At 46.2% G+C, this 15,803-nt stretch overlaps 1 protein-coding gene across 2 annotated transcripts in view; it reads left to right on the top strand.

The window, feature by feature from the left end:
- Window positions 1-4,675: 4,675 nt before the first annotated feature.
- Window positions 4,676-15,803, top strand: part of WDR19 (WD repeat domain 19) — an 84,902-nt gene continuing 73,774 nt past the window's right edge. The window contains exon 1 of one of the 2 annotated variants that reach the window (XM_077279891.1): window positions 4,676-4,848. In XM_077279891.1, the coding sequence (XP_077136006.1) occupies window positions 4,771-4,848 (78 nt within the window). In that variant the 5' untranslated portion in view covers window positions 4,676-4,770. The remainder of the gene's footprint in view (window positions 4,849-15,803) is intronic. The other variant, XR_013220067.1, reaches the window with a different exon arrangement.

Genomic DNA, 15,803 nt, shown 5'->3' on the forward strand with positions numbered 1-15,803 from the left:
GCAATACCATGGGTGTTTTTTGTTTGGCTTTTTTGCTAGGTTCATGCTAAAACTGACCATTATGATTCTCCAGGTCGCTACGAGTTCATAGACACCTGACATGGCTAGGTTATTTTTTACCTAAGTGGTGAAAAAAATTCCAAACTTTGGTAAAAAAAAAAAAAAAATTGCGCCATTTTCTGATAATCGTAGCGTCTCCATTTTTAAAGATCTGGGGTCTGTTGAGGGCTTATTTTTTGCGTGCCGAGCTGGGGTTTTTAATGATTCCAATTCGGTGCAGATACGTTCTTTTGATCGCCCGTTATTGCATTTTAATGCAATGTTGCGGCGACCAAAAAAACGTAATTCTGGCGTTTTGATTTTTTTTTCTCGTTACGCCGTTTAGAGATCAGGTTAATGCTTTTTTTTTTATTGATAGATCGGGCGATTCTGAACGTGGCGATACCAAATATGTGTAGGTTTTATTTTTTTGATTTATTTTGATTGGGGCGAAAGGGGGGTGATTTAAACTTTTATATATATATTATTTTTTTTCACATTTTTTTCACTTTTTTTTTTACTTTTGCCATGCTTCAATAGCCTCCATGGGAGGCTAGAAGCAGGCACAGCACGATCGCCTCTGCTACATAGCAGCGATCTGCTGTTCGCTGCTATGTAGTAGAAAATCGGGTGTGCTGTGAGCGCCGACCACAGGGTGGCGCTCACAGCTACCGGCGATCAGTAACCATAGAGGTCTCAAGGACCTCTATGGTTACAATGGAGAAGCATCGCCGGCCTCCGATCATGTGACGGGGGTCGGCGCTGCGCTCATATCCGGCTGCCCGGCCGGATGCGGTAGTTAAATGCCGCTGTCTGCGTTTGATAGCGGCATTTAACTAGTTAATAGCGGCGGGTGAATCGCGATTTCACCCGCCGCTATTGCGGGCACATGTCAGCTGTTCAAAACAGCTGACATGTCCCGGCTTTGATGCGGGCTCACCGCGGAGCCCTGCATCAAAGCAGGGGAGCTGACCTCGGACGTACTATCCCGTCTGAGGTCAGTAAGGGGTTAAACAACAGAATATAACTAAGTAAATCAAACTTCTGTGAAATCAAACAGTCCACTTAGGAAGCAACACTCTTTGACAATCAATTTCACATGCTGTTGTGCAAATGGAATAAACAGATGAAAATTATTGGCAATTATCAAGACACCCTCAATAAAGGAGTGGTTCTGCAGGTGGGGACCACATCTCAGTACCAATGCTTACTGGCTGATGTTTTGATCACTTTTGAATGTTGGTTGTGCTTTCATGCTTTCGTGGTAGCATGAGACGGACTCTACAACCCACACAAGTGGCTCAGGTAGTGCAGCTCATCCAGGATGGCACATCAATGCAAGCTGTAGCAAGGTTTGCTGTGTCTGTCAGCGTAGTGTCCAGAGGCTGGAGGCGCCACCAGGAGACAGGCCAGTACACCAGGAGACGTGGAGGGGGCCGTAGGAGGGCAACAACCCAGCAGCAGGACCGCTACCTCAGTTGAAACCAACTCCATGAGGATGGTCTGAGTGCCCGACATCCACAGATGGGGGTTGTGCTCACAGCCCAACACCGTGCAGGACGCTTGGCATTTGTCACAGAACACCAAGATTGTTAAATTCACCAATGGCACCCTGTGCTCTTCACAGATGAAAGCAGGTTCACAATGAGCACGTGACAGATGTGACAGAGTCTGGAGATGCCGTGGAGAGCGATCTGCTGCCTGCAACATCCTCCAGCATGATCGGTCTGGCAGTGGGTCAGTAATGGTGTGGGGTGGCATTTCTTTGGAGGGTTGCACAGCCCTCCATGTGCTCGCCAGAGGTAGCCTGACTGCCATTAGGTACCGAGATGAGATCCTCAGACCCCTTGTGGGACCATATGCTGGTGCGGTTGGCCCTGGGTTCCACCTAATGCAGGACAATGCTAGACCTCATGTGGCTGGAGTGTGTCAGGAGTTCCTGCAAGATGAAGGCATTGAAGCTATGGACTGGCCCGCCCGTTCCCCAGACCTGAATCCGATTGAGCACATCTGGGACATCATGTCTCGCTCCATCCACCAACGTCACGTTGCACCACAGACTGTCCAGGAGTTGGCGGATGCTTTAGTCCAGGTCTGGGAGGAGATCCCTCAGGAGACCATCCGCCGCCTCATCAGGAGCATGCCCAGGTGTTGTACAGTAGGGAGGTCAAACAGGCACGTGGAGGCCACGCAATACTGAGCATCTTTTCCTTGTCATGAGGCATTTCCACTGAAGTACGATCAGCCTGAAATTTGATTTTCCACTTTGATTTTGAGTATCATTCCAAATCCAGACCTCCAGGGGATATTCATTTTGATTTACATTGATATTTGTTATGTTTTATATGTTCTGAACGCATTCCACTATGCAATGAATAAAAATTTGCAACTGGAATATTTCATTCAGTTATCTAGGATGTGTATTTTAGTGTTCCCTCTATTGTTTTGAGCAGTATATATATATATTAATATTTCATAGATAGCAGAAAAGGCGATAGTTCATTTGTCGGCTTCTGCATAATCGTTGCAGAAGCCAGCTGGATATGACACGTGGTTTACATACAGTAAATCATTGCAGAACAGTTGGATTTTTATATGCCCCTCACTAATAATAAGTTAGTAGTGTGTGTGTGGAAAATTTTGGAGCTGTAGGTATTAAAATAAAGGATTAATTAACAGAAAAAATGGCGTGGGCTCCCACACAATCTTCTCTGCCAGAAAGGGAAAGCCAGTGACCGAGGGCAGATATTAATAGCCTTGAGAGGGACCATGGTTATTAGCCCCCCTGGCTAAAAATATCTGCCCACAGGCACCCCAGAAAAGGCGCATCTGTAACCTCTCTCTTCCCATTGCCCTGTAGTGGTGGCATATGGGGTAATAAGGGGCTAATGTCACCTTGCTATTGTAAGGTGACATTAAGCCTGGTTAATAATGGACAGGTGTCAAAAAGACACCTATCCATTATTAATCCAATAGTACGAATGGGTTAAAAAAAATGCACACACATTAAGAATAAAGTCTTTTAATGAAATAATTACACACACAGGTTTACCATCTTTATTACACTCTCAATCCAAGCGAAGCCCTCGTTCTTCTGTAAAAAATCCAAAATATTAAACCAACAATATCCCATACCTGTCCACTGTACAGTCAAGTCCCACGCTGTAAATACATCTCAAGGGGTTAATTAGTTTACAATCGGGAGCGGTGCTAATGCTACTGGCCGGGTTGTAAACCACTGTGTAATGAATTTACACAGTGAGGCCTGCGCAGTCTCCCCGCCTGACCAGACATGAACTCATTAGCGTGGGAAAATTTCTGAACATTTTCCCACGCTGTCAAGTTCACCGTGTCAGGCTGGGAGTCTGCGCAGCCTCAGTGACGTAACCCAATTTTGCATTCAAAAAGTCAAAGAGTGCTCCCTCCCTTCTGAGCCATGCCATGCGCCCAAACAGTGGGTTTTCACCACATATGGGGTATCGGTACACTTAGGAGAAATTGCGCAACAAATTTTGTGGTCCATTTTCTCCTGATACTGTTGTGAAAATAAAAAGATTTGGGTCTAAAGTTAATATTTTGTGAAAAAACTGAAATGTTCATTTTTTCCTTCTACATTACTTTAGTTCTCGTGGAGCACCTGAAAGGTTAATAAGCTTCTTGAATGTGGTTTTGCGCACCTTGACATAGTAACATAATAAGCATGGCCGAAAAAAGACATTTGTCCATCCAGTTCAGCCTATATTCTGTCAGAATAAATCCCCAGATCTACGTCCTTCTAAAGAACCTAATCACTGTAAGATACAATATTGTTCTGCTCCAGGAAGACTTCCAGGCCTCTCTTCAACCCCTCGACTGAGTTCGCCATCACCACCTCCTCAGGCAAGGAATTCCAGATTCTCACTGCCCTAACAGTAAAGAATCCTCTTCTATGTTGGTGGAAAAACCTTCTCTCCTCCAGACGCAGAGAATGCCCCTTGTGACCGGCACCTTCCTTGGTATAAACAGACCCTCGGAGAGATATTTGTTTTGTCCCCTTATATAGGCGGCCGTTGGCCTGAGGTTCCCCACCTCTGATTAGATGCTGTGGATGCACTAGCCCGGACTCCGGCCATTGCAGCGGGCGTCCGCTATATGTAGCAGCTAACGATCACTGCTAACGACTCGGTGCGCCCCATGCTCCATTGGTCGGACATAGTATTTGGGCCAGGCTAATTTAGAGGAAGCCGCCCATGGCCTGATATGATGCCAGAGAAAGGTGTTTTATTGGGTAAATGTAGCACATAAGAATGACCCGTCTCCATGTGGCGTTGTCTCCATCACTCCGCCCCGCAGAACAAGAACGCTGCCACTTATAAAGGGTACCACCTATATCCAGAACACAAGCGCAGAATTTTTTTTTAATTTTTTCCAACTTCCCCCAGAAAAAAGGTTATGCATGGAAAAGTGGTGTCCTTGTACTATACAACTCCTGCCAACAAGCACTGGCCCTATAATAGCCCGCTCTTGAGGGGTTAAACTAAACAAATATTAAGAACGCTGCCAGTACACACTGTCCCCGCTTCCGCAGCCATGTTATCGTGGTCGCATGAGAACTTTCAGTGCGTTTTGGTCTTCAATAAAATGGCGCTCGCAGGTCACAGACTTCTATCTCGGAAAGAAACGACGGCGTGATGTCATACACTTCGTTTCGCACTGATTGGCTGAATGGTTACCATGGAATGAAATGACGCTATGCAGTTTGCCGCCCTCCCGGTTGCCTTGGGTACGCGCATGCGCAGTATATTACTACACACTGACTCCAGTATGAAGGTAAGGAGGCCGGAGAATTCGGGTTCACTGTGGGGTTCACCTTGTCTCCTGTGGACAGACGGGTGTCCGTGGGGTGGCGGCGGGTAGCACCGGGTGTGACGCTGTACAGAGTGCTGGGATCGGTGGTGTGCGTGGGTTACAGCTCACACACTGTTCTCCTGGTTATAGCTCTCTGTATACGCGTCTCCATTGCCTAGTAGACCAGAGGTGGGCTCTGGCCATCGCTATAAGGCTACGTTCACATTTGCGTTGTTGGGCGTTGCGTCGGTGACGCAATGCACAACGCATGCAAAAACGCATTGTTTTGTGACGCATGCGTCCATTTTTGGCTTGATTTTGGACGCAAAAAAAATGCAACATGCAGCGTCCTGTGCGCCCTGACGCTTGCGCCAAAAATGACGCATGCGTCACAAAACGCAAGACAACGCATGTCCATGCGCCCCCATGTTAAATATAGGGGAGCATGACGCATGCGGCGCTATGCGGCGCCGAACCTGCGCCCGACGCAACGCAAATGTGAACGTAGCCTAAGAGCGGTCATACAGCGCACCGCCCTAGAGGAGACCATTACTGGCCGGCGCCATCTCTGTGGGGACTAGAAGCAAAAGGGCCCTGGCTGGTAAAGGGTTAACCCCCTGGGATCTTTTATATAAAAATGAGCATCGTCCAATCAAAAAAGGACCTAATGGCTCGAAAATATGGCACCGTCTCTGTCAGGGCTTGTGTGATGTCATATCGGGGCTGCAGCCAATCTCTGCTCACTAATCGTTTGTCCCAGGGATTGTGTGACATCATCAGGTCATATCCAGGCTGCAGCCAATCTCTGCTCACTAATCGTTTGTCCCAGGGATTGTGTGACATCATCAGGTCATATCCAGGCTGCAGCCAATCTGTGCTCACTAATCGTTTGTCCCAGGGTTTGTGTGACATCATCAGGTCATATCCAGGCTGCAGCCAATCTCTGCTCACTAATCGTTTGTCCCAGGGATTGTGTGACATCATCAGGTCATATCCAGGCTGCAGCCAATCTCTGCTCACTAATCGTTTGTCCCAGGGATTGTGTGACATCATCAGGTCATATCCAGGCTGCAGCCAATCTGTGCTCACTAATCGTTTGTCCCAGGGATTGTGTGACATCATCAGGTCATATCCAGGCTGCAGCCAATCTGTGCTCACTAATCGTTTGTCCCAGGGATTGTGTGACATCATCAGGTCATATCCAGGCTGCAGCCAATCTCTGCTCACTAATCGTTTGTCCCAGGGTTTGTGTGACATCATCAGGTCATATCCAGGCTGCAGCCAATCTCTGCTCACTAATCGTTTGTCCCAGGGATTGTGTGACATCATCAGGTCATATCCAGTCTGCAGCCAATCTGTGCTCACTAATCGTTTGTCCCAGGGTTTGTGTGACATCATCAGGTCATATCCAGGCTGCAGCCAATCTCTGCTCACTAATCGTTTGTCCCAGGGATTGTGTGACATCATCAGGTCATATCCAGGCTGCAGCCAATCTGTGCTCACTAATCGTTTGTCCCAGGGATTGTGTGACATCATCAGGTCATATCCAGGCTGCAGCCAATCTCTGCTCACTAATCGTTTGTCCCAGGGCTTGTGTGACATCATCAGGTCATATCCAGGCTGCAGCCAATCTCTGCTCACTAATCGTTTGTCCCAGGGCTTGTGTGACATCATCAGGTCATATCCAGGCTGCAGCCAATCTCTGCTCACTAATCGTTTGTCCCAGGGCTTGTGTGACATCATCAGGTCATATCCAGGCTGCAGCCAATCTGTGCTCACTAATCGTTTGTCCCAGGGATTGTGTGACATCATCAGGTCATATCCAGGCTGCAGCCAATCTCTGCTCACTAATCGTTTGTCCCAGGGCTTGTGTGACATCATCAGGTCATATCCAGGCTGCAGCCAATCTCTGCTCACTAATCGTTTGTCCCAGGGCTTGTGTGACATCATCAGGTCATATCCAGGCTGCAGCCAATCTCTGCTCACTAATCGTTTGTCCCAGGGATTGTGTGACATCATCAGGTCATATCCGGGCTGCAGCCAATCTCTGCTCACTAATCGTTAGTCTCAGGGATTGTGTGACATCATCATGTCATATCCGGGCTGCAGCCAATCTCTGCTCACTAATCGTTTGTCCCAGGGATTGTGTGACATCATCATGTCATATCCAGGCTGCAGCCAATCTCTGCTCACTAATCGTTTGTCCCAGGGCTTGTGTGACATCATCAGGTCATATCCGGCTGCAGCCAATCTCTGCTCACTAATCGTTAGTCTCAGGGCTTGTGTGACATCATCAAGTCATATCGGGGCTGCAGCCAATCTCTGCTCACTAATCGTTAGTCTCAGGGCTTGTGTGACATCATCATGTCATATCCGGGCTACAGCCAATCTGTGCTCACTAATTGTTAGTCCCAGTGCTTGTGTGACATCATCAGGTCATACCCCGGCTGCAGCCAATCTCTGCTCACTAATCGTTTGTCCCAGGGATTGTGTGACATCATCAGGTCATATCCAGGCTGCAGCCAATCTCTGCTCACTAATCGTTTGTCCCAGGGATTGTGTGACATCATCAGGTCATATCCAGGCTGCAGCCAATCTGTGCTCACTAATCGTTTGTCCCAGGGATTGTGTGACATCATCAGGTCATATCCAGGCTGCAGCCAATCTGTGCTCACTAATCGTTTGTCCCAGGGATTGTGTGACATCATCAGGTCATATCCAGGCTGCAGCCAATCTCTGCTCACTAATCGTTTGTCCCAGGGTTTGTGTGACATCATCAGGTCATATCCAGGCTGCAGCCAATCTCTGCTCACTAATCGTTTGTCCCAGGGATTGTGTGACATCATCAGGTCATATCCAGGCTGCAGCCAATCTGTGCTCACTAATCGTTTGTCCCAGGGTTTGTGTGACATCATCAGGTCATATCCAGGCTGCAGCCAATCTCTGCTCACTAATCGTTTGTCCCAGGGATTGTGTGACATCATCAGGTCATATCCAGGCTGCAGCCAATCTGTGCTCACTAATCGTTTGTCCCAGGGATTGTGTGACATCATCAGGTCATATCCAGGCTGCAGCCAATCTCTGCTCACTAATCGTTTGTCCCAGGGCTTGTGTGACATCATCAGGTCATATCCAGGCTGCAGCCAATCTCTGCTCACTAATCGTTTGTCCCAGGGCTTGTGTGACATCATCAGGTCATATCCAGGCTGCAGCCAATCTCTGCTCACTAATCGTTTGTCCCAGGGCTTGTGTGACATCATCAGGTCATATCCAGGCTGCAGCCAATCTGTGCTCACTAATCGTTTGTCCCAGGGATTGTGTGACATCATCAGGTCATATCCAGGCTGCAGCCAATCTCTGCTCACTAATCGTTTGTCCCAGGGCTTGTGTGACATCATCAGGTCATATCCAGGCTGCAGCCAATCTCTGCTCACTAATCGTTTGTCCCAGGGCTTGTGTGACATCATCAGGTCATATCCAGGCTGCAGCCAATCTCTGCTCACTAATCGTTTGTCCCAGGGATTGTGTGACATCATCAGGTCATATCCGGGCTGCAGCCAATCTCTGCTCACTAATCGTTAGTCTCAGGGATTGTGTGACATCATCATGTCATATCCGGGCTGCAGCCAATCTCTGCTCACTAATCGTTTGTCCCAGGGATTGTGTGACATCATCATGTCATATCCAGGCTGCAGCCAATCTCTGCTCACTAATCGTTTGTCCCAGGGCTTGTGTGACATCATCAGGTCATATCCGGCTGCAGCCAATCTCTGCTCACTAATCGTTAGTCTCAGGGCTTGTGTGACATCATCAAGTCATATCGGGGCTGCAGCCAATCTCTGCTCACTAATCGTTAGTCTCAGGGCTTGTGTGACATCATCATGTCATATCCGGGCTACAGCCAATCTGTGCTCACTAATTGTTAGTCCCAGTGCTTGTGTGACATCATCAGGTCATACCCCGGCTGCAGCCAATCTGTGCTTACTAATGGGCAGTTTCGTTCGCTCTTCCTTCAAACGAAAAGAGAAAAGTGAGAATTACAGTCCATTTGCGAGCGCTGATTGCCTGCAGCGCTTATGTGGCATATTAATGGTACGCAATCCCCATGAGACCCAGCGTCGGTATCACTGGGATGACACTGATGTGGGAAGTCTCGGTTATTTTTATTTTACACCTGGAAATATGCTTTTTAAGAAGCAGATGTCTGAGCAGTGGACATTTCCTTTTATGGGGGTCCCGGAGGTCGAACACTGAAGTGTTGAGAATAATGGGGAAGCAGCTTTGCATCAGCACTACATCCTATATGTTACACAGAGACCCCCAGGCCCCACCTGAGAAGGCATTAATAGAGCAGCGCTGCACAGTGTGGCCGGGAAGCTCAGACTTGGAGCCATCCCTTGGTTCACAAAAATTTATTTTTGAGTTGGGAAAACAACAAGTTTTCAAGAGGAATCCACCTCAGTAATTGTCTGTGTGTATATATATATATAATTGTCTAAGGTCCACCTTCGTCTGGTTGTCTGTCTGTAACAGAAATCCTGCGTCGCTGATTGGTCGCGGCTGGCTGGGCGCGACCAATGGGCACAGTCCAGCCACGAATTGGCCCCTCCCTACTCCCCTCCAGTCAGTGCCCCCTCCATACTCCCCTCTAGTCAGCACCCACATAGCGTTTTAGCAGTCCGTTAACGCTGCCATTAACCCTGTAAGTGTGACCAACTTTTTACTATTGATGCTGCCTATGCAGCATCAATAGTAAAACATATAATGTTAAAAATAATAATAATAAAAAAAAATCATTACATTCTCACCTCTCGATGTCTGCGGCAGCCTTTCCCGCTCCGGTCCCAAGACCACTACATCATCACGGGTTATTGCTGCAAGGCATTACTAGGAACGGAGCGTCGCGAGGAACATCGCTAAAGGCCTGGGCTGGACCCGGTGCCGCCGGAAGGTGAGTATATAACTAATTTTTATTTTATTTATTATTTTAACAGGCATATGGTGCCCCCATTGCTATATACTACATGGTCTGTGTTATATACTACGTGGGCTGTGTTATATACTATGTGGGCTGTGTTATATACTGCGTGGGCTGTGCTATATACTATATGGGCTGTGCTATATACTACGTGCTTTGTGTTATATACTACGTGCTCTGTGTTATATACTACGTGGTCTGTGCTATATACTACGTGGGCTGTGTTATAGACTATGTGGGCTGTGCTATATACTACGTGGCTATGAAATATACTACTTGGCTGTGCAACATGCTATGTGGCTGTGCTATATACTATATGGCTGTGCAATATACTACGTGGCTGTGCAATATACTATGTGGCCGTGCTATATACTACATGGCTGTGCTATATACTACGTGGGCTGTGTTATATGCTATGTGGGCTGTGAGACTCTTGCGCCCCGGGGCCCTCAAAAGCTTGGAGCTCGCCCTGGCTTCACTGATTGGTTGCGCCCGGCCGGCCGCGAACAATCAGTGACAGATGCAGTCCAGCCGCGAATTGGCGCGGGATTTGAACCACACTTCGCTAATTGGTCGCGCCCCGCTGGCCGAATCCTGTGTATTCATTGCATTATTCTGAAATCTTCATAAATAAACTACATACATATTCTAGAATACCCGATGCGTTAGAATCGGGCCACCATCTAGTATATTTATAAGGCTGGAGTCACACATAACGTATAAAAAATCGGTCCGTTTTTCACGTGATTCACAGAAATGTTCCCAAACAGTGATCCATATGTCATCCATGTGCAGTGCAAGGATGCGATTTTTTTTCTCATTAAAGTATCCGTGTGACATCCGTATGGCGATATTTTCTCGCCGGCTTGCAAAATGGACATATAGTGGATCCATGGCCCCTCAAATATTCGTGAAAACTTATATACAGTATATATATACAGTATATATATATATAGATACAAAAAAGTGGAACAGCACAATGCTCACCGATGGGTGCCAGGCCTCCTGGGTAGAATGGTCCACACATCCACCCAATATGTATACAAAATAGCAAAAGAAGGCTAAGAGTGGTGCCTTCTTTTGCTATTTTGTGTATATATATATATATATATATATATATATATATATATATATATATATATATATATATATATATATATACAGTCATATGAAAAAGTTTGGGCACCCCTATTAATCTTAAGCTTAATGTTTTATAAAAATTGTTTTTTTTGCAACAGCTATTTCAGTTTCATATATCTAATAACTGTCGGACACAGTAATGTTTCTGCCTTGAAATGAGGTTTATTGTACTAACAGAAAATGTGCAATCTGCATTCAAACAAAATTTGACAGGTGCATAAGTATGGGCACCCTTATCATTTTCTTGTTTTAAATACTCCTACCTACTTTTTACTGACTTACTAAAGCACTTTTTTTGGTTTTGTAACCTCATTGAGCTTTGAACTTCATTGCCAGGTGTATGCAATCATGAGAAAAGCTACTTAAAGTGGCCACTTGCAAGTTGTTCTCCTGTTTGAATCCCCTCTGAAGATTGGCATCATGGGCTCCTCAAAACAACTGTCAAATGATCTGAAAACAAAGATTATTCAACATAGTTGTTCAGGGGAAGGATACAAAAAGCTGTCTCAGAGATTTAACCTGTCAATTTCCACTGTGAGGAACATAGTAAGGAAATGGAAGAACACAGGTACAGTTCTTGTTAAGGCCAGAAGTGGCAGGCCAAGAAAAACATCAGAAAGGCAGAGAAGAAGAATGGTGAGATCAGTCAAGGACAATCCTCAGACCATCTCCAGAGAGCTGCAGCATCAACTTGCTGCAGATGGTGTCACTGTGCATCGGTCAACTATACAACGCACTGTGTTTTTTTGCCGCCATGCATAACACCTTTTTGTATTACCAAACAACTCAATCTTGGTTTCATCAGTCCACAGGACCTTCTTCCAAAAAGAAATTGGCTTCTCCAAATGTGCTTTTGCATACCTCAGCCGACTCTGTTTGTGGCGTGCTTGCAGAAACGGCTTCTTTCGCATCACTCTCCCATAAAGCTTCTCCTTGTGCAAAGTGCGTTGTATAGTTGACCGATGCACAGTGACACCATCTGCAGCAAGTTGATGCTGCAGATCTCTGGAGGTGGCCTGAGGATTGTCCTTGACTGATCTCACCATTCTTCTTCTCTGCCTTTCTGATGTTTTTCTTGGCCTGCCACTTCTGGCCTTAACAAGAACTGTACCTGTGTTCTTCCATTTCCTTACTATGTTCCTCACAGTGGAAATTGACAGGTTAAACCTGTGAGACAGCTTTTTGTATCCTTCCCCTGAACAACTATGTTGAATAATCTTTGTTTTCAGATCATTTGACAGTTGTTTTGAGGAGCCCATGATGCCACTCTTCAGAGGAGCTTCAAACAGGAGAACAACTTGCAAGTGGCCACTTTAAGTAGCTTTTCTCATGATTGCATACACCTAGCTATGAAGTTCAAAGCTCAATGAGGTTACAAAACCAAAAATAGTGCTTTAGTAAGTCAGTAAAAAGTAGGTAGGAGTATTTAAAACAAGAAAATGATAAGGGTGCCCATACTTATGCACCTGTCAAATTTTGTTTGAATGCAGATTGCACATTTTCTGTTAGTACAATAAACCTCATTTCAAGGCAGAAACATTACTGTGTCCAACAGTTATTAGATATATGAAACTGAAATAGCTGTTGCAAAAAAAAAACAATTTTTATAAAACATTAAGCTTAAGATTAATAGGGGTGCCCAAACTTTTTCATATGACTGTGTATATATATATATATATATATATATATATATATATATATATATATATATATATATATATACTCACCGGCCACTTTATTAGGTACACCATGCTAGTAAAGGGTTGGACCCCTTTTGCCTTCAGAACTGCCTCAATTCTTCTTGGCATAGATTCAACAAGGTGCTGGAAGCATTCCTCAGAGATTTTGGTCCATATTGACATGATGGCATCACACAGTTGCCGCAGATTTGTCGGCTGCACATCCCAAAGATGCTCCATACAAGGCAGGATGGATCCATGCTTTCATGTTGTTTACGCCAAATTCTGACCCTACCATCCGAATGTCGCAGCAGAAATCGAGACTCATCAGACCAAGCAACGTTTTTCCAATCTTCTACTGTCCAATTTCGATGAGCTTGTGCAAATTGTAGCCTCAGTTTCCTGTTCTTAGCTGAAAGGAGTGGTACCCGGTGTGGTCTTCTGCTGCTGTAGCCCATCTGCCTCAAAGTTCGACGCACTGTGCGTTCAGAGATGCTCTTAGGCCTACCTTGGTTGTAACGGGTGGCGATTTGAGTCACTGTTGCCTTTCTATCAGCTCGAACCAGTCTGCCCATTCTCCTCTGACCTCTGGCATCAACAAGGCATTTCCGCCCACAGAACTGCCGCTCACTGGATTTTTTTTCTTTTTCGGGCCATTCTCTGTAAACCCTAGAGATGGTTGTGCGTGAAAATCCCAGTAGATCAGCAGTTTCTGAAATACTCAGACCAGCCCTGATGGCACCAACAACCATGCCACGTTCAAAGGCACTCAAATCACCTTTCTTCCCCATACTGATGCTCGGTTTGAACTGCAGGAGATTGTCTTGACCATGTCTACATGCCTAAATGCACTGAGTTGCCGCCATGTGATTGGCTGATTAGAAATTAAGTGTTAACAAGAAGTTGGACAGGTGTACCTAATAAAGTAGCCAGTGAGTGTATATACACTGCTCAAAAAAATAAAGGGAACACTAGAATACCACATCCACATTCTCTGAATGAAATATTCCAGTTGCACATTCTTATTCATTGCATAGTGGAATGTGTTCAGAATAATAAACATAACAATTATCAATTTAAATCAAAATGAACATCCCATGGAGATCTGGATTTGGAATGATGCTCAAAATCAAAGTGGAAAATAAAATTACAGGCTGATCCAACTTCAGTGGAAAAGCCTCATGACAAGGAAAAGATGCTCAGTAATGTGTGTGACCTCCACGTGCCTGTATGATCTCCCTACTGTACAACGCCTGGGCATGCTCCTGATGAGGCGGCGGATGGTCTCCTGGGAGATCTCCCAGACCTGTACTAATGCATCTGCCAACTCCTGGACAGTCTGTGGTGCAATGTGACGTTGGTGGATGGTTCGAGACATGATGTCCCAGATGTGTTCAATTGGATTCAGGTTGGGGAACGGGCGGGCCAGTCCATAGCTTCAATGTCTTCATCTTGCTTGGACTGCTGACACACTCCAGCCACATGAGGTCTGGCATTGTCCTGCATTAGGAGGAACCCAGGGCCAACAGCACCAGCATATGGACTCACAAGGGGTCTGAGGATCTCATCTCGGTACCTAATGACTTTCAGGCTACCTCTGGCAAGCACATGGAGGGCTGTGCAGCCCTCTAAAGAAATGCCACCCCACACCATTACTGACCCACTGTCAACCTGTCATGCTGAAGGATGTTGCAGGCAGCAGATCGCTCTCCACTACATCTCCAGACTCTGTCATGTCTGTCACATGTGCTCAGTGTGAACCTGCTTTCATCTGTGAAGAGCACAGGGCACCAGAGGCGAATTTGCCAATCCTGATGTTCTGTGGCAAATGCCAAGTGTCCTGCACAGTGTTGGACTGTGAGCACAACCCCCATCTGTGGACGTTGGGCACTCAGACCATCGTCATGGAGTCGGTTTCTAACCTTTTGTGCAGATACATTCACATTTGTGGCGTCCTGGAGGTCATTTTGCAGGGCGCTGGCAATGCTCCTCCTGTTCCTCCTTGCACAAAGGCTGAGGTAGCGGTCCTGCTGCTGGGTTGTTGCCCTCCTACGGCCCCCTCCACGTCTCCTGGTGTACTGGCCTGTCTCCTGGTAGCACCTCCAGCCTCTGGACACTAAGCTGACAGACACAGCAAACCTTCTTGCCACAGCTCGCATTGATGTGCCATCCTGGATGAGCTGCACTACCTGAGCCACTTGTGTGGGTTGTAGAGTCCGTCTCATGCTACCACGAGTGTGAAAGCACATCCACCATTTAAAAGTGACCAAAACATCAGCCAGAAAGCATTGGTACTGAGATGTGGTCTGTGGTCCCCACCTGCAGAACCACTCCTTTATTGTGTGTGTCTTCATAATTGCCAATAATTTCCATCTGTTGTCTATTCCATTTGCACAATAGCATGTGAAATTGATTGTCAATCAGTGTTGCTTCCTAAGTGGACAGTTTGATTTCCCAGAAGTTTGATTTACTTGGAGTTATATTCTGTTGTTTAAGTGTTCCCGTTATTTTTTTGAGTAGTGTATATATCTAATTTATAAAGCTGAATGTGTGTGTGTGTGTATGTCCGGGATTGGCATCTGCACCGTCGCAGCTACAGCCACAAAATTTTGCACAGTCACACGTCTGGACCCCGAGAGCGTCATAGGCTATGTTGTGAGGCAAAATTTTAACCCCGCGCTTTCCAATTCACCAAACAATTTTGCCCCTATCTACATAATGGGGAAAAAGTGAAAGGAAAAGTGTTGGAGGCAAATTGACAGCTGCCAGATGTGAACAAGGGGGACTTAAAGAGTGAGAGCGATGGCGCCAAAGAGTATATACTGTACAGTTGCTAAGGTGGGGCCCCGACATGGGATAATCACCACACCACCACGGGGATATGAACACACACACAAAATGCGCCACACACTACCACGTGCTTGAACACATATACCACCCTCAGCGCACATTTCACCACACATACACCAACCTCGCCACATAAAAGTCAAAACACAAAAGTCACCGCTCAAAACTGGCCACACGCAAAATTCGCCACATGCAAAACTCGCCACACGTGCAAAACTCACCTCATGGAAAACTCGCCACACGCAAAACTTGCACACGCGGAAAAATTGCCACATGCACGAAAGTTGCAACAC

Source organism: Ranitomeya variabilis, chromosome 1, assembly GCF_051348905.1.
Source record: "Ranitomeya variabilis isolate aRanVar5 chromosome 1, aRanVar5.hap1, whole genome shotgun sequence".
NCBI lineage: Eukaryota > Metazoa > Chordata > Amphibia > Anura > Dendrobatidae > Ranitomeya > Ranitomeya variabilis.